The 26,596-nt window shown below is 36.4% G+C and overlaps 1 protein-coding gene and 1 long non-coding RNA gene across 3 annotated transcripts; one reads left to right on the forward strand and one right to left on the reverse strand.

Moving 5' to 3' along the window:
• Positions 1 to 1,228: 1,228 nt before the first annotated feature.
• Positions 1,229 to 26,472, reverse strand: LOC139138986 (autophagy-related protein 13-like). Of its 2 annotated transcripts, XM_070707661.1 has the most exons (12): positions 26,222 to 26,472; positions 24,695 to 24,775; positions 24,242 to 24,361; positions 22,693 to 22,924; positions 22,143 to 22,236; positions 17,079 to 17,177; positions 13,994 to 14,197; positions 8,505 to 8,586; positions 8,013 to 8,111; positions 7,206 to 7,307; positions 6,633 to 6,761; positions 1,229 to 5,716 (listed from the first exon to the last, which is right to left on the reverse strand). In XM_070707661.1, exons 1-12 carry the CDS (start codon positions 26,294 to 26,296, stop codon positions 5,615 to 5,617), a joined length of 1,419 nt encoding a protein of 472 aa, XP_070563762.1. In that variant the 5' UTR covers positions 26,297 to 26,472; the 3' UTR covers positions 1,229 to 5,614. The 2 variants fall into 2 exon arrangements, with proteins under 2 accessions (XP_070563762.1, XP_070563772.1); XM_070707671.1 differs by lacking the exon at positions 17,079 to 17,177.
• Positions 8,715 to 13,827, forward strand: LOC139138996 (uncharacterized). Its single transcript, XR_011553705.1, has 3 exons — positions 8,715 to 10,893; positions 11,372 to 11,454; positions 13,104 to 13,827. It is a non-coding gene; the product is annotated as an uncharacterized lncRNA (long non-coding RNA).
• Positions 26,473 to 26,596: the final 124 nt, after the last annotated feature.

The following is a 26,596-nucleotide window of genomic DNA, read 5'->3' on the forward strand; positions in this document are numbered from 1 at the left end:
CCTCATTCCATTTGATATTCTGCTTCAACATTTCTGTTTCCTACTGTGACAACAGTTTTAAATAGCTCTTATAATGTTTCATGTTATAAACATGTACTAACATGATGTTGATTTCTGAGACTGCACTTGTCTAAATATGTTCCTCTTAACCTTATAGTATTGCTGTTAAAAGGTTTATGAAATGCACCAGTATTTGGTGGTATCCAGTGGCAAGGAGACTGAAATAATCGACCAACAATGAGAAACCTATCAAAACAAATTCGGTATCCATAGCAACTATACAGTACAATCCATACATCTAATAGTCAACCAGTGTAACAAAGCATGATCCTGTTCGACATTTATTACATGCCGCCTATATTGAATGTTACACGCCCCACAGGATTCAATGAGAACGTGTTGAAGACTAACTGGGCTGCCTAGAAATTGCTTGGCTGAAACTGTCATGAAGCTAATTTTGACTTGACTTCTTGATTAAATGTGATCAACAATCACAATGTCTCATGAAAGATATGCAACCATGTTATGTAATCTATCATGATATGATGGATTTTCTGTATTCAGTTAATTAATCTCACTGCCTGGCTTCAAGATACCATTGCCATTGGAAAGTATGCACCTCGGGGACAGATTTTTCAAAAATTCGAATTTTGATACGGTAATACTTTGCTGCTTTGCTAGTCTGCTTTCTTGTTAGTGCATTTTGAGGCCTTTAGAGTGCATGAAAGTTTCACCACATTTTAGGGATGGGGAATCTAATTTTATATTTCAATATAGTCAACCCCATTGAATTTCAAATATCAGTAAATTTCATGAATTTCTCTCCTTACAACTTTGCACTGTCATGTACGTCAGACTTTCATTGTTGGTCATCAGAGAGATGGAAAGGATCAGATCAAGTTTACAAAAGCCTTTTTTTGTCCACCTTATCTTTTGAAAAGTAGTAAAGCACTGAAGAAATGTGGAGTCTTTTTTTCATCTTTTTTGTCCACCTTATCTTTTGAAAAGTAGTAAAGCACTGAAGAAATGTGGAGTCTTTTTTTCATCTTACACATTGCATAGGTATCGTTGCCTACGACTTCTCGGTTACACAGTATACCTGGTGAAAGCATAACATATACCATAACCAAGGAGAGGCCCTAGACAAAGGCACTGGGAAAATACGTGGGCCTGCTATAGTGTGTTTGCAATCCGTCTTCAAAAAAATGAAAGACATTTTGAAAACATCTTTATATAGAAGTTTCTTTATTAAACTCTTCAGATGTCAATATTTACACTACCTGGGGCAGTAATATCGCCTCAGAAATTTAACTGAGTGCAGACACTTGGAAACGGGGAAAAAAAATTGAAATACAAACACCTGACATACTCATCACAAAAATCTGTTTTGCACTCAAGTCTCTCATGCACTATTTCCAAGTGGAAGTTGATTATCATAGTCAAGATTTACTTGTGAAAAAAAAGTTCAGTCAACATTTAGAAGCAAAGACTGTTCATGATGAGATCCCCGTCGACAATTTATTAAAGCAGATCATAATGTATTGGTAATTCTAAAAAAAATATTTGTCAAGATTTGTGGAAGTGTTCCCTTGTATAATACTGGAAATGAACGCAACACTTTCCCTCACAGTGGAAATGTAATATGGACCTCGCATCACTAAAGATCTGGATATTCTTCTGAACAGTGCAACATAAAAAAATACTAAGACTTACACCATTCATCTGTTGACAGATCCTGTCATCCCATTGAAAAGAATGAGAGTGTATCAAAATTTAGTGTTGAAAGGTAACATTACAGTGAAAGGATGCTAAGAACTCTTGGCAATGTTGTTTACTTGTTTTTAGAGTTTGAATCTCCTACACCAGTACGGTAAGCCATGTTTGAAGAACTTACATTTTATTAAATGAGAGTGAAATAACAAGACAACATTGAACTTGAGTATGTTTAACACCACCTGGTAGTCAACTCCAGTTCATGCTAAATAAGGTTAAACCATAGACCCTCGAGAACTCAAGGGTCTATGGTTAAACATGACACAGAGTGCAGGAGTATACTAAACTAAGAGGTTGATAGGACATTTTCACTAGAAAATCACTATTTGAGGCACACAGACACTATACACACCTTGGTCAATGGATCATGACGACACATCTAATATCCTGAATTCTAAAAAATATTACATGTTTAGACTTGTATGTATTTCAGTACAATTGTTCTAAAGCCCTGTGGCTATCTATTCATAAAGGTTTCACGAAAACTAATGTGTTCGGGTGAGAGCTGAAAGAACAATGCAACCAGCAGGAAGTGTGCAATGATTTCAAAGACCTTCCCTAGAGGAGTCAAAGTCATTGAAGCCCTTTGAAAGCTGATGATGTATGTACCAAGTTCATGTGATCTACAAAACTTCAGCAGTCAAGTATCTTCACTATCATCACGTAGTGAACCTCAACTGGCACACACAACCGTTCGGGTTGAAAGGTCACTACAGCATAATATACTGGTGCACTCTTTCAGCCTTATTTCCTGTATATACAGAGCCACGACAGCCTTTGAAACTATAGGATAGGGCAGAACCATTGGGGCGAAAGGGCTAGTCCCTTGACCCTAACTACCTCTGGACCTGTGACATCATGCAGTGATTTTTTTCCCTGAACAGAATTCAAAGAGTAAATCCAGCTTCATTGCAGATGGTAGCCTGTACCAGAACATTTTCTACCTGCAACTGGTGTAAGAAATGGACCACATATGAAAAATTGTTAAACAAGTACCAATCTGTGTAAAGGGTTGAACCTGTCTCATCTGTAAAAAATAATAAATTACAATCCATAGGACACAATGTTTGTTTACCTCCATAGAAAAATATTCCAACACTTTTCATCCACATATTGGAGAAGTAAGACAAACATTCACTTCTGGAGGTACAAGAAGTCCTGTACAGGCAGCATACGAACATGTGAAATGCCAATGGAGTTAAGTTTTAAATATAATACTTATGATACAACGATGGTATATCATTTATGATAAAAAATTCCCGTCTTGAATAGTGTTTTTTTGTTTTTTTGTTTTTTTTTTTTTATTAGAACACTTAATGCACTTGAACAAGTGAAGTCACCATTTTAGTACACTCTAACACACACAGTTACACAAATGTGGGCCTTGTCCAAGTGCACCATGCTTTTGTAAACGATTTCTCCTTCATAAAGATTGCAAGATGTCTAGCTATTTCAGTGAATTCTGATAACTGGCCTGGCAACGATTTGACTTTGTGATTTCAGAATTCCTGTGATACTGGACACAATGCTGAAGAGTTTGAGATGGTATTGATTAAACACTAGAACACACTACATTGAATTAGAAACTGATGACGTTGCAGTGGAGCACAGTTATTCCATTGATCACCTCCAATGCATTTTTTCCACCTTTGTGCCTGATCTGCTAACAAAATATACGAGGAAACAAAATGTTTTTGTCCTACAATACAGCCATTGGTAACACAGGAAAGAGAAAACCACAAAAACTTGTGTTTGATACATCACAGAAGTGAATATCTGAAAATAAAAAATTGTTTTCATGAGACGTATTTTACATTAATGCAAAAAATGACTTCAGCACTAGTAATGTGTCAAATAGAGCACTGAGAAAAAGTATGGATGGTACGATGTTCAGAATAACTGCTGGAATTGAAACAAACTGGATGAAAAAAACATAGTTTTCAAATTATGTCTATAGAAACAAATGAGTAGCTTGATAGGCCACAGTTGATATGCTTTTTGTGTGATAGCTACAGAAATGAAAACTCAAAATTGCTCACAGATATGTGAAAGTGAGTAAAGTGCTGTCATGTTTGAAACATAAGAGGAGTGGATAAGTTACCAGAAAATCTGTACACAAAAATATGCATCTTGAAAACAAAAACTTCAGGAATAACAAAATGCCATGCCAAAAATGCAAGGATGAAGGCCAAGGAAAAAGGAGGCATGATCAACATATGACAAAGAGGGAAAAAAGTCAAATAAAATATATCTGGTAATGAATGAATACAGTATTCCATTCCTCTTGACACTAATCTGAATTCTCTGAAATTACAATGAGATATTCAAATACTGATTATTCCTTGAAGGAACGAATCATTTGGCAAATATCACAATCAATACACACAATCACATTATCACACACAGTCTTTTCTTTCATTTTCTCCTTCTGTCTCTCCGAACAATCAAGGAAGCGATCCTTTCCACATTCTCACATCACTGAACACTGATACAAATAACTACAAACTAAAATAACGCAGAAAACAAGAAAAGATCAGATTTTGTAAATAATACTCTTGCACGTGCAGTTTTGATTCAAATTTGTAAAGAGTGCCAATTGAAACAAAACTTGGGTAAATAGAAAACTCACCAGAAGACAACAAAACAAAATTATAACATATCAGATGCACAAACTTCCTTAGTACCATAAATGCATGAAACTAAGCATTCATATATGAATGTAAGACAATGTATGCAAAGCCATTTTCATTATACGTCTCACAGATACAGTAAATTTGACAAGATTTGGCCAGGCCACACTTGAAACTTATCAGCAAGGAACACCTTTCAGCTCTCCTGTGGAAACCATGTAGGAAGTTATTTCTCAAAACAAACATCTGTGCTGTATGGAACTGGTCTTGAATACACTGCAAGAGGTTAAACTAGCATTTGAATGGACCATGGTACAGAGAAAAGCATGTGCACAAGTGCGTATAGAAATATGTGTATTTCCACATGCATTTGTACACATATGGGTTGTTTTGTCCCGCCATCACATGATCTCCTTGGCCACGGTCCGTGGAGGGACCATGCCTTGGCTTACTGAGTCTGTAGAACACATCGCATCTTTCCAATCCAAAGTAGAACTATTCTACTACAAAGGCTTCACACCATATACAAACATAGTTAATGGACAGGGATGTTCACCCTGAGTTCAAGAGAAATTGTAATGCAATGGATGATCTTATTATAAGTTCATGTTAAGAAGAGGAACACCGAACCCTATCACCCCCTCATTCTTATTCATAGGACCTAAGAAAACACAGAGATTGGACCATAAATTGTTTCTGAAAGGGGTAAACTTGTCTAACCCTTTAATCACCATGGTTTGGGGCGAAGAGGTTTAATTATCTTCAGTGACCTCATTATTCTTGCAAGGTTGTCTGTGATTGGTCATTTTTTTATATCTTTCTTTATCTGTCCAATCTGTGAATTCATTTGACAATAGAGTGTCAACCTTGCAGCCAATGATGTTATGTCTTCTCATGTGTGGCAGGTCAGCCTGTACTTCAGTCATTGGTGTCATTGTGACACAATCCATACCAGATATTATAATGACCCGATGAAAGCATCCATTTGGGTTGACTACAGTGTAGGTCCTTGAAACAAAGTGTTCTTTGCAGCTACTTGTATGCAAGTTTGTCTTCTACACAGCAGAAGCGAAACAACAACTATTGTCAGGTGGTTTTGCACATCTAATGTCAGCAATGCAGCACAAATTAACCTGACATAAAACTTCACAGCATAAGTCAATGGACATCAGAGGAAGAGGATAGATATAGTAGGAGAGTATTAAGTTCTGTTAACTGCTGTTGTCACTGCAATCTTCTTGTAGACTTTTCACAAAATCATCAAAATCAGTTACTTTTTGTTCATACTCTGCTAACTGCTCCATAACTTCACTCTGAAATACAAAAAAAAATTTGTCAAAAAATAGGATTTTGATAGCAGTTTTTAAAGAAGGAATTGAGACTGGTATGTGCCTATTCTACAAAGTTTTAGTTCACATCATATTGTCATTTGAATGTAAAATGATGGAATAAGACGCATCCTTAACCCTTTAACCAGTATGGTTTGTCCCAAACCCATTGTCATCAATAGTGATTGTGGACCTGTTTACCGGTAATCAGGGATGAACAGGTTTAGTGATGGATGGGGTGACAAGAAGTAAATATGTGAACAGTCTTTCTTATACCGGTATGAACATTTCCACAACACATGTTTGCTTTTCTTCCAAGCAAAAACTAAAAATAAAGGTTGTGACTGAGCTTGAAAGAAAGACTTGAGTACACCCACTAACTCGTCGTCACACAAAGTCATTGTTCTTGATGTTCTTCTTGGTTTTCCTCAGCTAGTTCAATATTAGTTGCAACTGGATGGAGTCTACTTTTAGGAAAATTTCTGAGCACAGGGCAAGCACATACACTGAAACTACAAGTGTGGACACATCTTTGAAATGTATCTTTTTTGTCCTATTTCTATGTCCAGAGTTTCAACTTACTTTAGTTTATTATCAAAGGTACATAAATACTTACCAGTCATGGTGATTTATTGTAGTTAGATTTGAATACATAAACAGAAATAATGGATGCAACTGTATAAATGAACATACTATGATGCACTTAACCTTTTCACCCCACATGTATGTACAATGGTCCAAGTCCATTATTGAAAACGATGGGATTGGGCAGAACCATGCTGTTGAAAGGGTTAAGACAGCATATGTTCAATCTTGGCACAGATGAAGACCAATAGTCTTGTATCATAATAAGGTGATACAAGAGTTTAAGGAGAATTCATTTCAAGCGCTATATTATTACCTTTTCAAACTCTAATTCCTGAACACTACCGCTTGCATCACTAAATGAGTCCAGCTGTGGTGCCGTCTGACATTCACGGTAAAATGCTCCCAAGTCACTGCTAGAGTTGGACTGTGCAAAGGCTGGTTTCTGTACAAAAAAATGACAAATATTTGAGGTAAGCTGTTAAACTCAGACTGTCTATGCTTCTAGCAATACAATTTGAGCTTTGTACAGAGGATGACAAACATCTCCATGTCATTCTAGGAATTATTCTAACATAGTTTTATGATAATATTTTACTAAGCATTAAACTCCATGCGATATGAAATAACAGTGATGGGGTACACACACAAAATGTTCTTTACACACCATCATGTTTGTAACCTTTGTTCACAAATGAAAAACTGGCTGAGGTTAATTATTTTCGATTCAATCAATCTCTCATGCACTTTACATAAAGGCTTGTCTGTACCACAGTTCACTGAACAACCAATCAATAATTTGAATATGTTCTTTGCAACACAACAAAACATAACAAAAAATGTTTTGTTTTGCAAACGACATGAATGAGTAATAATTTTGTTTACTTACAAGTTCAACCATGACAAAGTCATCGGGAGCTGACAATAGACTGCTATTGGATCTATTGGAACCTGTTGATACTGTTTGATCACCTGGTTGTTCCATGGATCCCTGAAACCAAGCAAGATTCAGAAGCATTATAAGTCTGTACCCAGCTATGGCCTGCGTATTGACTGCTCAATCTCTTGTACAGTCTATCAGCAGGATGTCAGATTTCAATGGTAAATGAAGCAATATAGCATAATATGATGGTTTCAATAGGTTGATTTCCAAAACCACAGCTAAGTATATTTATCGGATGCTGCATGCACATACAGAAAATACTTGTCTTACTGTGTAGAAGTTTAATGGGTGGCAGCACAGATTTAAAGTGACCACATGAGAAAATTTCACTGGTATTGTGCAGTTTTGCCTTTCCTGTACTTCAAGTGTTCTCCCCAGGAATTTCTTATTGCATCATATAGGGACTAATTTGCATAGCACTACAATTGCTATGTTAATGTTTTTCTATGGTTTCACTGTATTTAAAGAATAGTGGCCACTACACTATGCTTTAATTGCTCAGGGAGTACACTGCAAAGTTTAAAAAGCCAACGTTTCGGCAAAACAAAAGTGTATCATACATGCATAAGTTTTGTTGACATTCCCCGTTAATGGGAGACAAGCATAGGAGGAAGTCGTAGCAAAGAATCAGCAAAGGCAATAATGGTCTTTTGATAGGTACCCTGCAAATTCTGAATGTCCAAATAGTGTCTAGCGTAGTTGTTTTTACCTTTGAACCAAAGCCTGGTTGGAAAGATTGATGAGCAAACTTACCCTTCTAACAGCTGCTAAGTTTTTATTTTTTGGAGTTTCAGGAGGACCAGGTTCTTGTAATAGCGACATGAATGGAATGTCTGTTGAAAATAATTCTCCCTGCAAGAATATACAGTAGAAGGAAAGTATGAGATTTTGCATGCAGACTTAACTTTGAATATTATAGTAACATGTCAATGTAGATAGACAAATTTCATATAATCAGGATGCATTCAAGCAAACGAAATATTTATAATTTCTGAATATCTGAGACTGATGTGTAATGATCTCACCAGATCATCTTTGATAGTTTTCTCACCAAGACAGCGCATGAATTACTGTAAACATGGTGCACAAAGTATTAAAAAATTAAAAAATTAAACATATCTCTAATTGGTTTATTACTTTGTGAAGATAGTACACAAACAGGGTATGCAATAACAACAGTTTAACTCATGGATTAGATGCTCCAAGGTGTCACATCTAACCCTTATTAATACTAACTATACTTACCTGATCAGGCGGTGATTTTCCAGTGTTTACAAAGGCACCTCTTTTTGGACCTGAGCTGAAACTTCCAGGATAATCAGGAAGACTGGAAAGTACAGGAAACAAGGAACATGAATCATGTGTGATTGAGTTTTGACTTGACTGACGACACCTGAGTTCTGTATTTAAACTAATTTCTCATGAAGGGAAATTAATTTGTATCTTGTTTCTAAATCATCATCATATTTATTCAGTACTATAGGCCACCGGCCTTAATGTACAATTTTCATATTGAAAAGTTACAGTCACTTGAGGTTTCAGACAAAGTTACATTTCTAGTTTCCATTGCCAAGCAGACGCTGACGTTGTTTAGAAGCATGGAATACATATTTTGCTAGTTTTTCCAAGATGCTCTCATTTTCTGATTGTAATAATCGACTAAATTTCCATTTTATAGCAGGTGTGTAGTAAAATTGAGGAATGAAACGGGCTCTGAGATTTTCATATTGAGTACAGACCAGGACAAAGTGAAATTCGTCTTCTATACAATGACAATTAAATGGACACAATCTATCATGAAGTGGAATTCCAAGTTCTCTTCCTTTTTGAACTAGAAGATTATGGGATGATACCCGAAGACGGGCTAAAGCCTTGCGATATACAGTAGTCTGAATACATTTAAGATATTTCTCACATTTAAAAGCATTTTTAAAATTTACATATGTACGGAGACTACAGCTACTCTCTATCTCTGATTGCCATTCTTGCATTGCGATATCACAACACCTTTCTTTAAACTGTTGAAGTAAATAAGTACAATCGATTGTTTGCTGATTTATCCAGAAGTCACCAAAACCATATTTATACAAAATGTTTTACATATAAAGCCCAACAGTTTACACTTTTTTCTGCTCGATCATACTGGTACTTGTAACAATCATAGACAATTTCAGGGCATTCAGGGTGAAGACATCTTATCCAATAACGTAAAATTTCCATATCAAGGTAAGTTTTAATGGGATATCTTCCCAATTCTCCTCTTACAGCAGAGTTTGTTGTGTTCACATTTACACCTAACAGAAATTTGCAGAATTTATGCTGGATTTTTCAACATCGGCACAATCTTGTGTCCCCCAAATAGCACCACCATAAAGAAGGATAGGAGTATCTTACAATCAAATATGTGAAATGCAATGTTGGGATGAAGCCCATCAAATCTGTATAAAGTGCTCTCAAGATTGTACAAAGCCTTCCTGGCTTGATCTGCAATGTATTTTTGTGCCTGATACCAGACCCCTGAACTTGAAAGAATGACCCCTAAATAGTTATACTTTGAAACTACTTCAATTTCTTTACATCCCCAGTACCATTTCTCGGTCTTTTTTAGGCGACCTCCTTTTCGAAACACAATTATTTTGCTTTTACCAAGGTTTACTGTCAATCTCCAACGTTTACAATAATCATAAAGACGGTTAAGGAGTCGCTGCAAACCATTAGGGGTGCTACTAAAAAGAGACAGATCATCAGCATACAACAAATACAGAAGCTTTAACGTATAAGAGTACCAACAGTTTCTGTACCATATTTCAATGCTTCTTCTAAGTCATTAATATAAAACAAAACAAAAGTGGAGAAATGACAGATCCCTGTTGTACACCAGTACTGATTTCAAAGAAATCACTTATACCTTGGGGAGATTTTACAGCAGCTTTCACATGTGAATACATAGAGTAAAGAGATGAAAAAAATTTGCCCCTGATCCCTTTCTTGGCCAGTTTATAAATAATGAATAATGGTGAATCCTATCAAAAGCCTTTTCAAAGTCTATGAAAGCACAGTAGAAACGACTATTTAAATGAAATACATATTTTTCAATAAGAGTACGTAAAATAAAAACATTATCAATGGTACTTCTCTGTTTTCGAAAACCACTTTGCGCTTCCACCAACTTACTGTATTTGTCAAACCAACTTTGGAGCCTTTCTGTCATAATATATGTATAGATTTTGCTGATTGCATTTAAGAGCATTATACCACGATAATTACCTGGAATATCTTTACAACCTTTTTTATGAATCGGACTAATTAGGCCTACTGCCCATTGTTTGGGAAAAACACCTTTGTCCAAAATTCCATTGAAAAGAACACAGAGCATATCATACATTTCCTGGGGTGCATATTTCCAAAATTCCAAGGAATACCATCTGTTCCAGGAGCTTTGTTATTTTTCAACTTATTTAAACTATTTTTGATTTCATTCATATCTATAGGACAGTTTAATTTAGAGCAGTCAATATCTACATCACTGAAATCATCAAAATTAAGCTGCTCTACAAAGTCCTGGACAGAAGTATAGAACTCTTCCACACCCTCTACTTCCATTTGTTCTGGATTGAACAAGGCACTGAAATAAGTATGCCACTCTTCCCTTGTAATATTACTTGAGATACCAGTTGAACTTTGACTCAATTTCTGCCAAAACAATTTTGAGTTTGGCTGCATAGCTAAAAATTCTAATTCTTCACGTTTCTGTTTTGATACGAGGACTTTTTACTGCGTAACAAGCGTCTATAGTCAGCTTTCATCTGAATATAACGATTCAAACTATCCTGGCTACGAGATTTTCTGAAATTATTCAAAGAACTATAGACTTCCCTCTTTGTATTCAAACACTCCTTGTCAAACCAAGGATTCTGTCTATTACCTGTATATTGTGTATGCTTAAATTTCATTTCCTTGCTGCAAGAATATATAATTTTACAGAGACAATCAGCTGCATTTTCAAAATTTTCACATGCAATACACTCATAGAAAGTTTGACACATGTGGTCCACATTATCTGTATTGAAATTATCATAATATTGGTCTTTTTTCTCTGGAACCCATTTCAGTCTCGAGAAATTACTGTTATGAGTATTTGTGCCAGAAGAGACATGGACTGTGTGAACCAGAAAAGTGAGGTCAAAACATAAAGGTAAGTGATCTGACTCAATACGGTCATCAACTTTAAATTCCAAAAAATTACAAAACATATTTGCTGTGGTGAGAACATAATCATTTACACAGGTCCCAGTACTGGATACATATGTAAGATTACCAACTCCTTTGTCTTGACATAACCTACCATTTACAACAGCAATATCTACCCTAGAGCAAAATTCCAAAAGTTGTGCACCATAATTATTTACCACGTTATCCTGTGAAGTTCTAGGTGGTAACTGATAATTACAATTTACTGAATCATCAATTGGGAGATAATCTGAATCAAACTCAATACTTTCTGAAATATTACCAATTCTCCCATTAAAATCTCCTGCAATAATTACATCACAATTGTAATGAGTAGTATACTTTATCAGATCAGACTCTAAATTATCAAAGAAACTCTTATCTGCAAATTTTGAACCCTCTGGAGGACGGTACACTCCAGCAATCAATAAACGTGGGTTGTTATTTTTCGTAAGTACAGACCAAACTATATTTGTAGATGTACACAAGAGAGGTTTAAGTTCAAAACCACAGCTGTTATTTTCACGAAAGAAAATTAATATACCACCAGGGCTCTCCGTAATTACTTTTCTTTACTCCAGGAGCCTGAATATTCTTATAACCATCGAAAGAAATCTTATCTTGCTTTGAAAGCCATGTTTCTGTCAGACATATAAAATCAAATTGTTGGATATATTCACGAAAATCAGCATTACCAAGTTTTTCCAGCAAGCCATTTACATTCCAAACTAGAAATTTCAAATGAGCAAAGTCAGCTTTAATACTTTCTTCTGAAGTTGTGCTACTGAAAACCCTGGATACATTACTCTGGCCGTGGCCAAAACCCTAGTCGGCTCTGCTTTGTGTTTCGTCAACAGGGTGTAAAGGACCTTTTTGGTAAACTCATCGTATACATATATTACACCATTTACTTTCAGTTTATCATATACAAATTTTACTGATTTCCCTTCTGTACGAGCTTCTTCTGCGTACTTGCTTAGTTTCCTTCGTATTTCCCTCACCCGTGGAGTGTAATCTCTCCAATGCGATAATCAGATCCTTTAAGTCTGTATGCCGCTCGTAGAATTTTCTCTCGCTGCTTGAAGCTGGAAAACTTCGCTATAATCGGTTGCGGGTGGCTGCGGGCGTATATGAGGCGATGTACACGTTCAAAGTCTGGAGCCTCTTCGATTTGCAGCTTTTCTTTAATAAAGTCTGTCAAATCTGCTCAGTAAGCGACCAAGGTTCTTCCCCAGCTTGCTCAACTCCGTAAATAATCAAATTGTTTCGTTTCATTTGTGCCTGAGTTTTATCCAATTCATATTCCATTTTACCAAGCCTGTTACGTAACCCTTCGTTTTCTTCTGACAATTTAGCCATGGCTTCGCTATTTTCTCGCACTCCACCACGCAATTCTATAACTTCACCTGTTAACTTTCGTACTCTGTCATCTACTGTCTTTATTTGAGTAGATATTTCTTTCCTCAAACCTCTTATTTCAGCCATTACATCGCTCAGTGTACAGGCGGTACTACCGTTTGCAGTGTTGTCGGACGCAACATGGCTGCCGTCACTATCATCGCTCAACTCACCGGAGACTGGTGTACTAGTAACGTCACTTGATTTATTTTTCAGGGCTTCGGTGATGCTTCTATGTTGGGCCCCTCTCGTCGACTTCCTTGGACCGGGGTTTAACTCAACGTCACCGGATAACAACAAAAGGAGGAGTAGTATACCCACAACTTTCCAACTTCGAAGCTCGCGCTCAACACGTACCACCAGAGTCATCACTGTACACATATACGCACACGTGAGGAAGCCATCTTGAGCAGAGGACTGAGACGAACGAGCATCGTGATCTTTACATGCCATTTTAACGAGCATGTTATCGTATTTCGGCAAAAGAAACCACCAGTTGCCGGCCAACACACTTCAAGATAGTCTAGCAAAACAAATTTAACAAAATTTCTCCCGTAACGTTGAGAAATTTTGAGAGAGAATTCCGTCCATCGGCACCACGAGGAATACTCTACAAGCGCCCTCAAGCGACCTATCTTGTTTCTAAAAGAGAGCACCAAATGCAGGTTTTTGCATCTGCGATTAGCAAATCAATCAATGAAGCAGATTTATTTACAAAGAGCTTATGATAAGTTAGGGGGCATTGGAGTTTTGAAGTACCTTTTGGTAAACTAGAGCTATAGATGATTTGATCATCCAACTTTAAGGTGTCAATGACTGCTTCTGGTTTTCTTTATTGCAAAATGGAACATTTTGCCTTGTGAAAATACGATACAAACAAATGTATAACCCTTTCACTGCCATAGTGTGTCCTACATCCATTAGCATAAATGGCATGTATGGACCTGTTTATTGTGAATTAGGGGTGAACAGGCTAAAACTTGATTTGTACCGTAAGGCGTATTAAATTCTGTGTGGGGAAAACCTATGGATATTGTATAAAGTAAGTGAACATTTATGCTGGGAACAATGGCATTAAAGAGAGTTCAAGAATATCGCTTCCTTACCCTGTTTTAGCTTTGTCAATTTCTGATGAACTTTTCGTCCTGGTGATGACATTAATTGGCTGGGTTTGGAGCTGCTGTTGTGGGTGGGCGTCTTTCTGGGGTGTCTGTACATACCCACTCGTGGAGGGTGATGTGGAGAATGTGGTGGCACATGAGTCTTGGGATTCTAACACTGATGATGGAATTTCTTCCTTTTCTGATGACCTGAATATTAGTGAAGGAATGGATACACTCCATGTTTGCAAGTTATAATCGTTTTGAACTTTGATTACAGCAGACTACAAGGACACGTACTTAATTTTACAGTGCACACATGAACATGACTCAAACTTAATACACAGCTGTGGGTAGTGATGTGGTCTGCAGAAATGAAGGCGAGCTAAGACTTGCACTCAAAAACATTTACACTGCGAAATATATGGATTTAAGCAAAATAGTGTGTTTAACTCATGAACGAGTCACCAGAGGCAGCACGGGTCTATCTTGTGAATTGCCATGGGAACTAGCTCTACCAGCTGATGAACACCTTCAAGACATGTGGCTTTGATGAACTTAAGATGAAAAGCCTGAGTGGTGAACAAATCCAACTCCAATGTACGCTAAAAATAATACAACTGCTTGCCAAGAGCTTAGCTGTGCATTCTTTGTTACAAGTCAAGGGCACACTACGCAGTGTAAGGTTTCTAGTTAACAAAGTTGCACAAAGTCAGCCTTAAGACCAGGAGATGTACTTCCAGTATCATAAAGCTTTATATCAGATGTGCAAACCTCCCGCAATGCAAGTAGATTGTTGAAGGTATGGGTTTCAAGACAGCAACCATAGTGGTACATTGTTTTTTGATGGATATAAAATAATATGACTTTATTTAATCTATACACCAACAAATACAACATGCTGAATGCTGCAATAACAAGTTTTTGTTCAGTATGTTCATAAAGAAATCAAATGTTATAGTAATTAATATTTTAATATTTTCATGACCACTGCTTTGCTCTATGTCCCTGCTTCTAGTGAATGACTAATTACATTTGCATTTATGTATGGAGACTCAATTCAAAATAGAAACTCATCATCCCATCAGTAATTTCAATATATTTTAACAATGGGAGAAATAAAGAGCAATAAAAATGCAATATAAATGGTCGATTACTAAAGAAGAGTGTGATGCAAGCAAGATGCTGGTAGCTGTAGAAATTGAGGGCATTCTGTTCACAAGCCATGACAACGATGAAATTAGATGAATGAACAAAGGAGAAAACAACAAGTTGAAATCATGTACGCATTACCGGAGAGAGGATATTGCTTTTCCATTGAAATGATAGCTGTAAATAGGAAGCTGGAGTATATTACAATTTCATTCTATGATAATAATGTGTCACAAAAAATCACCAAAGTGGACTGGAAGATGGTTGTAGCAGCTACTCATGAGATAGATATGTGAAACGTTATTTCCCTGTTTTGTTGATGTTTATTATTTGAGGCATGCTCCATGCACCATCACCTTTACGTTCTCATGCCATTCCAGCATTCCACATATTTATATAAGTATATTTCAGAAGTACAATGTACATGCAATGCACAACAAACAAACTAGGTGTCAGTTAGTACACACAGTACTGCAGCATGATGAATTTATGTTACAACATGGCCCACTGTGGATGGTTGGCACGTTATAGCATTGTATGGGGCAAATTTGCTTTCAATATTGTTGGGGTGATTATGACACTTCAAGCATGTAAACTACTGGTACAAACAATGAACAGATCACGTCTAAAAACAAAGTGACATTTGAATCCTAAACAAAAGTTCTATCATTTCATAGGTGCAAACACTATGCCTAGATCACTCCTATAATGAACAGGAACAAATGAATTGGTTTTCTGGTTTGACAGAGGAAACTATAGACTAAGACTACAATGCACAAACCACAGTAATAAAACCCCCTAATGTTGGCCAAAGACAATTGCTAAATACTGTGACATTGAAAATATTTACTTTAACATACATGTATAAGAAACAATAGGTGAGAATTTTTGGGAGACGCGTACTAGAAGTGGGGTGGATTTTCATCTTGAACAATAACTTGATCCCAATATAATAACTTTCTCTGAGCTGACTAAAGCTAGCTCCTCTGGAAAATGAGCACTCATAAACAAGACTGCACAGGACAGATACATACAAGAAAACCTTACAGTATGCTATGATATACTGATGTTATTGCATTCTCACTGTTACACTACTCAAACAAACACAATTCTCTCTTTTGAACCATTACAGACCTACCTATTCCCTTCGCCACCAACAAAAATACTAAAGCATTATGAATTCGTTCAGCTGAACTTAGGATAGATGTCAGACATAAAATTCATCTCAGCCACCGAGTCAGTGCTCTACCAGTGTCCTAGGAAATTTGAATTTGTGCTGATTTCTGTCATTACATTATATCTATCCACAAAAATATTCTCCAAAATTTTGCACAAGAATCATAAATGCTTTAAAGCAAAGGTTGTGAATTTTTACTGAGATGGTGCAGCTGTAAGCTCCAATACCTGGTAACAATAAATTCACCCTTGACTAATCATTCACTTTTTACATTAAAGTTTTTCCCATCAACTTAGCAATTGCTTTCAGCTTTAACAAGAGAACCAGAGTGGTCATCAAACTAGGAGTAAAACTTTTAGATAACTGATGAACTCAGCATTTACAAATGAACAAGATTGAAGGGTCATCATACTGTACTTTTACATCAGTTTCCTTTTAATATTTGTGCTACAATTCCGTTCCATGTCATTCACACTTTTTCTATTTACACTGATAAAAGAAAATCCTAAGCATGTCAGAACACAGAACCAATTACAGCAAATTGTGATAATTATCAACAGCTATGAAAATTGAGCCTAAGCATTAAGCTAGCATGTGTACCAAACTTAGTTAAGGGATAGTTAAACACTTATATACATTTACAACATTTTACACAGAACTAAACATATGTACAGTATAACAATGGTAGAAATACAGGTATCACAGACTAAGCACCAAAACAATGGAATGATCTTGGCAAGATAGTTGAACTACTCTACCCACCCTGAGCTAAGGAATTGGCAAGGCCTAGATGACAGTGCTTTAGGACTGGTTTCAAAATGGTCATCCTTAACTGTCATTGGTGCACCATTACTGGGTTGCCTAGGATAGGGGCACAGTGGAAATGCAATGTTAGAAGATATAAACACACACACACACACACATACCTAGTGCAGCAATTCCAGTCACCATACAACATCAACATAGATTTAATTAATGAAATAGAACATCATAGTCAAATGTCATAAATGAAAGACAATGTCAGTGCTGAATGTTACCTTCAAAATGTCATTAATTAATTAAAAAATTATTCAATTAAGTGTCAATAATGAATTCTAAGTGATATTTTCATAGTGTCAGTGCAAACTATTACGCTAGATAAGATTGACAAATATGCTCAGTTACAAATGCAAAAATACCATAAGAGGAAAAAGTACAAGAAACATGTATATGAAAGTCCATCCACCAATACATTGGTATTGTAAGGTTGGTATTTATAGAATTTGTGTTGATTCAAAGTCTGAATCAGTGATGGCTTATCATGGGTGAATTTCTTGTCATGATAATCTGACTTGTTCAGAGTTTATGTGTACAAAAGTAATGTAACAAATTTGCTCTGGATGCGAACAGGTAACATCAGGATGCTTGATCCTCAGGTCATTTACCTACCAGACAACTTTGGGCTAGAGTTTGATGGGTACATGTAAATATCCAAGGCAAGTTGTTCTTGAACCAAACACGTGTGTGTAAAATATTGTAAAGTATGGGGTATCATTTGTTGTGCTACTTCGGAGAGATCCTTGCACTATTAATTCTAGTAAGTATATGTTCTACCTGGTACACTGGTGATGATGTGATGGAATTGTAATGATGGAACTCATGATAGTTTTTTTCACATCATTGTTTTGTAACAAAATGAAAGTATTGGGTATTGACAGAAAATAGTCTACTTGAGTGGATGATTAATAAACACATCACTAAAGTTTCTTCTATGGTGATTTGTTTATCAGAGAATCATCAAGATGACATCATATAAATCTTGATTTTTGCTGAACCATTTTCATGAAAATCACAATTCTAAATTGTAATCTGACTTCTCATGATAACAGACTTGTCATTTGTCCATATGCGGTACAAAATTGTGACTGAACCTTTCAAAATCTAACTGTTTTATGGTATGGGTGGCATGTCTGTAAGTACTAAAAGATGGATTCATATGGAGAGCTGCTCAGGAAGCTATGGTGAGTGCTGACATGCAAAACATGCTGTATCATGCAATGTACATGCACTGCAAGCGTTGAAACTGTGATAAAGCCACATAAACCATCTATTAATACACTTTCAATTTCCTGTTCTGAACCAGATTTGCAAACTCTATGAAAACAACAGTTTCTTTGTTAATGTAAATACATTTGAATGTCAGCGCTAAAACTGATGATGTGGCTCATAAATTTGACGGACAATAACCAGTAAATCAGTCTTAAAAATATATGAAAACAGAAAAATCCATAAAAAACTTAATGTTTTCAGCATGCATGACCTACACTAAGTACATTGAAGAACGAATAAAAACCTAAAAATAACTCTTCATTTTACTTCAATATATATGACCAAAACCAGAATATTTCACTGCAGAAAACAAAATTTGCATTTGCAGTTTACATACTTGTGAAAAATGCTAAATGAATGTGAGCAGACACTCAAATCAACTTGGAAATGTTCAATTATACATCGTGATTTATTTTTGGTTTCAAATGCTACTACATGTAATAGAAACATGAATAGCATGAAATGAAACTGAAATGTAGACATGTGCAGAAGAAAGATTTGAGAAATGATGACAGCAACATACAAGCATGGTTGTGATGCAGATATATGAGGTATGTAATTGTCTCACAACTGACATTGTACGAGCAGAAGTACGGCCTCGTACTTTCACAGAACGAGTGACGTAATGTACCCATACTTTCAAAATACGAGTGACGTACAATGCACACACACAGCAAGATTTTGACGTAAGGCCGTAAAATTCAAAATTGAAGCTGCGGTTTGTATTAGCAACTATTTTTAGACCCCCTCAAATCTTGAACTCCAAAATCCAGTGCGGCTTCTATACGCACATTTGTCTGGACTCAACTACGTCACGTTGAAAATTGCCAGCAAGGAGACTATTATTATGCAAATGACCACAGCTGTATTTCTCCGCAGTAGGAAGACTTAGTTATACATTTTCTCAGTTATTCTCCTCTTTCTTTCGAATAAAGATAATTCCTTGCACTTCCAAGCCTTAAATAATTGTACACGCCGCTGTCCAACACAAGCGCTGTGCTGTCGACTCCAAGCTATGTTTCACACGCTGCATGCCTGCCAGCTAATTTAAATGCAACCTTTAGCAATGACCTCAGGAGCAGCTGTGCGGGCCTGCTTGCTCATGTTGTGTCGAAAGATATTTTAGAAATATGGAGACATGGCAACATCACATTTTTATTTTAATATTTTACAAAAGATGCATTGATTTTGTCGAAAATTATGAAAAAAATATAGGAAGACTTTATCGCGAACACATTTTCACTTGGGGTCAACATGGGATCGCAGCCATGTTGCTTCAAAACTTATTTCTGTCTGCACTCAAAACTCAAAAGCGTCGGATATGAACCTGAAAAATCTAAGTCATTTGTCAAACTTCGGCGAAATTTAAGCCTATAGACAAGATTTCATCTTCAATTTGATCGACAAATAATCCTGAGCTTGAACGTGACAGAAGTCAAGCATCAAGCTGTCCATACACAGCTGCCCATATGGCTGGGTTTTATGAGATTGTTTTCAAGCGATGGCGGTAGACCAAAGGGGGCTCTGGATATGAACCTACCGCCGGTGAAGCTGCAAACACTGTTGCGTTGTTTTTTTCTTGAAGTTTTTTTACATTAAACTTGCCATATTCCTTCAAATTACAATGAGATTTTTTCGATCACACAGCCATGTATTTCGTTATGTCACTCGCAAAAGTACGCTGAACACAGGCAGAGTACATTACGTCATTTGTACGGTGAAAGTGCGGCACATTACATCACTCGTAATTTGCTCGTACGAGCTCGTACGTCTGCTCGTACTTCGTTCGTTTTGAGAAGATTAGATAAATGGATATATGAATAAGGTCCCCACTGTTGGCTTCCCTTGACCTGTTCACCCTGGATTCCCTGTTCACAATAGATAGCATTGGCTTTGGGCCAAACAATAGTGGTTACATGTTTAACTCATTAATGACTTAAATCCCTTTCATCGATGGTATTCCATGTGTTTTGTAACGGAAGATGAATGTACCAACGTGAAACAAAAGAGCTATCATTGAAAAGCTCTTCCAAAATGAACAGTTAAAATGCATTTCTTGAAGAGAACATGAGAAACTATTATCTTTTTGAAGGCAAGAATAATTTGGACTTGATCACAAATATTTTAATTTCAAGAATAACGGTGTAAATCTAGTTCCTACAGAATTAATACTGAAATGAAAAATTTGGTAAACTTAAAACTTGACACTGCAGTTTTTGCAGTTTTTCATATTCAGATCAATACAACACTTCAGTAAAACAGTATACAAGATCACAATATCATGTAGTGCTGATTGAGTTATGTTGCGATTATGAAGTGTATCTCATGTTGGACATAAGGCAATGAGTAGAGAGCTCTCTGCAGATGAGTTGTATCAGGATTTAAAATGCTTCAAATGAAAAGCTGATGATTGCAAATTTGCCAGTAAAGTAATTCTAGTGAGTTCAGAAATATTTGTGTGAATGTTACCTGTGGACGTGTTTATCCAAATATAAATCATTATGTTGATAAACATTGCATTCACAATTTTAACGGAAATTCTCTGTCATGTCCCATGTTTGGAATGATTAACCCTTTGAGTGCTGTGTTTTTTCCCATCAAAATTTTGTCCAACATTTTAACAATTTTTATGAACTTTTCTGTAATTTAAAGGTGACTTTGGCGCTCAAAGGGTTAATCCATTAATTATGTGAAGTGTCTTGTCTCACACAAAATATCCCGCTACCTGAGGATATTCAGTGGGCATTTATTTGTATGGTTAATGCAACCTTCAAGTGGGTAATCACATTCTTACAGATATAATCTGAAAGTTTCGGGGAAAATACAGCTGGCGTGTGTAAGGTAGAAAGGCTATTTTCTGTTGCCTGTTTGTCAATATTCACAGTGATCACAGCTGATAATTTCTTGAGTACTAGAGGAAGTGTGGATAATAGAAAGATTAGAATGGAGAGGTGTATAAAAGATAAAGTACTGATAGTGGAAGAATGTTTAGAAAAAGAGACACAGGTGAAAACAGGAAAAGACAGATCAGTTAATACAAGGTACCAGTACATGTATGGTAGGCTATTCAAATGAAAGAACATTGTCCTTGTCTACAAAATACATGTACTGGTTGTTTCCATGACCCCAACATGGCCTCACATGCTGATATTTTCATCCCTGTGAATCCATGCAAGCAATATTTACTATACTCTGCACTGAATCGCTTTGTGTGATAAATTTTTGGCTAAAAATTTCAATTTTTCCCTCGTTACTGTCAGCCAGTACAATCCATACAAAATACCAGGATTTGAGGTCATACTATGGTCATGAAAAGGGTCTTCTCTGATATTCAAAGGTCAAAAGTGCAAAACAGGTTTTTGAGCCGGTTAAAATTATGACAGGACAGTCCACTGGCATGAGTGTATGATTTATACATGCAACACTTTGGCTACACACTAAATTGGCTTTTCTAGGGCTTCTCTAGCTATGTGTCATACTCTGCACTGTATGACTCCCTAGGTAACTAGTGAAAGATAAGAAACACTATCTGTGTTCGAGTATCTTCACACTTGTCAGTACATCCATGATTGTCAATACAAAAGACTCATCACCTAATTCAGCTGTAAGGAGGCAATTATAAACAGAGAGAGCGAGAGAGACAGAGACAGAGAGATAGAGACTGAAAGAGACAGAAACTTGGCACGGTACAGAAGCACTGAGAGAGTCTTACTGTATCTCATCTTCAACATTTCTTACCTATCTGGAATTGCTAGTTTTGTTCTATAAGCTGCGGTGAGAGTTATAGTTCCTATTGGAGTAGCTACAGAACCAACTCGTATACTTTCAAACCCTGCAATAATAAAGATTCAGATGGAAATGGAGCATTTTATTATTGTGTAAATGCAGTGCCCATCTCTGGCAACAAATTTAATTTGAAAATTCAAATAGAATTGTTTGGAAAATTGTTTTCATCACTAGTAATTACTAAGTCAAAATATAACAACCTAATTCTGTATATGACACTGTCAAAACAGTTATATGCTGTGAAAGAGTACATAATATTATGCCAAGACTTTGTAACTTTAAAACTTTGAAAGTTTACAAAAGGAATATATATAATTTTGATATAGCTATGACCTAATATGGAAGATGAAGCAACTTTCAGGTTAGCATTTCACCAAAGATAAGCATCAAAGTATTTTGTGGTTTTGAGGTTTGGGGATACTTCTTAAAAACTCTGCATTGCAACTTAAAGGTCCATAAAACATCTGAAAATCTTGACATTAGGAATTCGCATGTTACATACCCTCTCCTAATGCTGATGCTAAGTTGACACTACCAAAATATATCCTATAGTAAATTCCAAAATCAGAGCCTTGTTTCCTGGCCAGTTTATAGGCAGGGGTGACTCGACACACACAGATCAGTGATTTCAGTAGTAAAGCCATTCTATTGTAGACTGTGTAGTGTATTTTGGCTTGATGGTCACAGCGTTCATTGACTCCTAGACACCATGTTTCAAGTACCATAGTGTCACCCTGTAAAGATTGAAGAAGGTCAATAATTAACCCCTTTGGGTGTTGTATTTTTCCAACTAAAATTAAGTGCAACATTTCACCAATTTTTGTGAATTTTTCCATAATTTTTTGATAATTTAGGATCACACTGACATTAGTGTTCATGGGCTAAAGTTTTTGATCAAAATTTGGGGCAAAATCTTACAAATTTTGTCTAAATTTGAAAAACTTGGCTGGTATATAAAGGAGACAAAATTTGACTTTGGTATTCAAAGGGTTAATGATAGCATATCTGGGAAATACAGCGATGGGATTGTCTGGCAACCTCACCACTTATATACATGTGACACACCTACAAATATTTTCTGACAAGTTTTGCAAGTATATACTTATTGTAAACAGTCACAAACAAACATCTTAGTGTCAGATAACAATGTAAAACACACTACTGACGAATTCATTGGACAAAACTTGATCTATTTAAGTATGTTTTTTGTTTCAGAGTTGATTTACAAACAAGAAGTAAATTCAGAAATCTAAGTTATGATGCACTGGGAACGAATACGGTCAAAATTGGATTGAGAGATCAGATTAACGTAGTTTGCATTTCGAAAATGAAAGACTTCAACTTCTGCTCAAAATATCCTCAAGCAAACTTTCAACGAATCTCTTTCCAAATCAGTAATAAAAATCAAGGGGAACTGAGCAAATTTGATACTTGAGAAGCACATCACTTAATACATACTGATATTTGAAATTCCAAATACACGTAGCCACATCCCTGTGTTAACTCTATGGGGGAAAATAAATCCCTAGTTTTACAAAACCATGCTTGTGGAAACTTTATTTTCTACATAAGCTTAAAATGAGCCCCTACAAGTTGTAGGTCAAAAGGGTATTCTGAAAGTTTGAAACTTGAAAGTCTGAATATCTGTCCCCAAGGCATATTCTATTTGCTTTCCCATTTCATTGAATGTAGTCTTTGCCTAATGAAACTATAAAGACACAATGATATGTAAGTGAAAGGAATTCAAACACCGCTAGAGAAGCAAAGAGAATGTCTCAAGTAACTACTGGGGTGTATATGGTATGTCTTTGTCAGAGAAATTACAAGGCAGCTTCACTTGGAATACATATGTGAATACATTATATTGATATTTTGAGCCAAGTTACACCAGAAATATAATAGTTGCACTGGCATATAATGACAGAAGCCTCAAGGTTTAAACTCAAAAATTCTAATTCAGTCTGCAAATAAGCTGGGAATATTTCCAGAAGACTCTTTCATCAATATTATGCCTGAATTCTTCACAGCAACACAAGGATACACGATCTTACCTCAGCAGTTCTGAGGGAGATCTCAACGCAGAGTGAGTTACCAACTGTTGGTAGCTGGTTTGATATGTGTTTCCTAGCTTCTGCAAGTACCTCTCCATTATCTTTGATTGCTAGGTTGAACTGGAAGTGAAATATAACGGTGTGTATAAGTATCACTTGGTAAACATGTACTAGTGCTTGAAAGTTGGTCTGTAGCACTATGATCTGTTGATTTCCATAACCATATGACTCAACTGCTTTGTTTCACATTAACATATGACTCACGGTTACATATACTGTAAGCAGTACCACTGGACATGAGTTAAGAAATATATCTTTTTCTGTTCCAAATACATAAACAGCTAAATTCCAAAGTACAAATATTTTACAGTTAATCCACAGAATTCCACCTGAATACCCTAAATAAAGTAAATGTTGCATGTGCTTGACATGATATAAAATTGCAATACTTACCCAATCTGACCCAGTTGATTGGGGTTTTGATTTAGAGTATATTCTATCCCCTAGTCTGGATTGCACTATAACTTGAATTGACTTCAGGATGAAAAAGAAATATGACACTGTTACAAAATGCACTCCATTCAGTCATCTGCAATGTGTATGCACTTTCAGAGCTGCAATGTATGCCTTATTTTACCTACATTTGTACGTTATAAGCCAAAACATAGTCTGGCCCACTTGTCACTTGGCCTTTGTTGGACAAGTCACCCAGTCACCAGAAGGCAAATGTGGACCACATCCCCCCCAATTTACGTAACAGTCTGCCGGTATATTGGTTTAACCCCTTCACCACCATGGTTTGTCCCAAATCCATTGTTTTGTATGGTAAAGTTGGACCTGTATACAGGGAACTGGGGGTGAAAGGGTTAATTTTGCAATTAGCTCATCATCAATGTGACAGTCTACTGAAGTTTATGCTTTCAATTGACTCTGTTTTGATATTTACATGCCCACAGATTTTGGGCAAGTCTAGGAGAAAATCAGGCTGACGAATGTGTTACTTGCAATGTCTTGAAGAAATCGGCCATGTTTTGAGGCCAAGCACGGAGAAACACAGCTTACAGAAGGATTCTACCTTATGATATGTAATTTATTCTACTTCTGATTGGCTAATCAACAAGTAATTTGCACATAATTGCAAGACGTCTCTGGTGAAGTACAGTATAGATGACCAAATCAGCAGTAGAATGAATTACATCATATGGTAGAATTGTTCTGCAGGCCGCGTTTTTACTGTGCTTGGCCTCAAAACATGGCCGATTTCTTCAAGACGATGCGAGTAACTTGATCATTGGCTTGATTTTCGAGGAAATGGTTAAATTTATGATCCAACTAGGTATATTGGAGTGTAGTTCTGAATGTTTTTCGTGAGTGCACAGCCAGTTGAAAACCCGGATCATGTGTAATTGAGTGATTCTGTTCCACACCTGGGAGTATTTAGGTTGCAGTGGCGGGCAGATCGAGTAAAGGATCGATAGATCGAGCCAAAAATCGATCGATTTAGCAGACTACCCAGCTCGGGAGTGCCTGTGTCATCAACAGATATTTTGAGATGCAATAAGAATGTATCATCAGCATCACCTAAGTTTTGATCACAATATAAGATTTCGTTTTGAATACTACTTGTAAGAGTTGTTTGTAAAATGATAATCTAAACCATCTTAAATTGATCAGAGCGGAGAGAAAGTGGGGAAATTACACAGATGGTAAAGTCACAGTCTCTCCACACATACGACGACAACAAAGCGTTTACAGAACAGAACAGTCCAAAGTTCGACGACCTCTGCCTGACACCTATGCAGCTGGCGCATATAAACTCAACACACTCGTAACTGTAAACAACTACTGCGTACAATACTGTAGTCAGGATATGATAAACGTAAACCGCAGCAGTGTAATTTGTACAAACATATAAAAAGAAAGTACGTATCTTTCTTGCTATTTCGGAACGATACAAGGATGAGCATTATCATTACTTACTTTCAGGGCGAGAAATTTGGTAAATTTATCCAGGTCCTTCCTGTCTTGCGCTGAAATCTTGGTTTCTGTCGCCATACTCTGGGAAAAAGTCAATTTTTAAAAGTTACACGAGACAGTCAACGTGTCCCCTGTATTTCATACTTGTGTACGGAGGTTTACTCAATTACAATGCCAATATTCCAGCACAATTTTATGTTTCGTCAGAAATTATACATCCCGTCGCCTCCATTTTGTTTTGGTATGACGTCATGCCCAAGATAGGGTCATATCCCAGAACCCAATGCGGGCAACTTCTTCTTTATTTTTAACGTGTTCTCTATTAATTGGTTAGCCAAATTAAAAAGAAAATTTACGATTCTGTAACAGTTCACACCT

This window comes from Ptychodera flava, chromosome 1, assembly GCF_041260155.1.
Source record: "Ptychodera flava strain L36383 chromosome 1, AS_Pfla_20210202, whole genome shotgun sequence".
In the NCBI taxonomy this organism is placed as follows: Eukaryota; Metazoa; Hemichordata; class Enteropneusta; family Ptychoderidae; genus Ptychodera; species Ptychodera flava.

Bases quoted from the DNA above. Each gene is read 5' to 3' on its own strand.
- LOC139138986 (XM_070707661.1), bottom strand. From the start codon at position 26,296: ATGGCGACAGAAACCAAGATTTCAGCGCAAGACAGGAAGGACCTGGAT. The intron at 24,776-26,221 runs GTAAGTAATGAT...TTCATCCTGAAG, and splicing joins CCAAATTTCTCGCCCTGAAA to TCAATTCAAGTTATAGTGCA. The intron at 17,178-22,142 runs GTAAGAAATGTT...CCCCTATCCTAG, and splicing joins AAACTAGCAATTCCAGATAG to GCAACCCAGTAATGGTGCAC.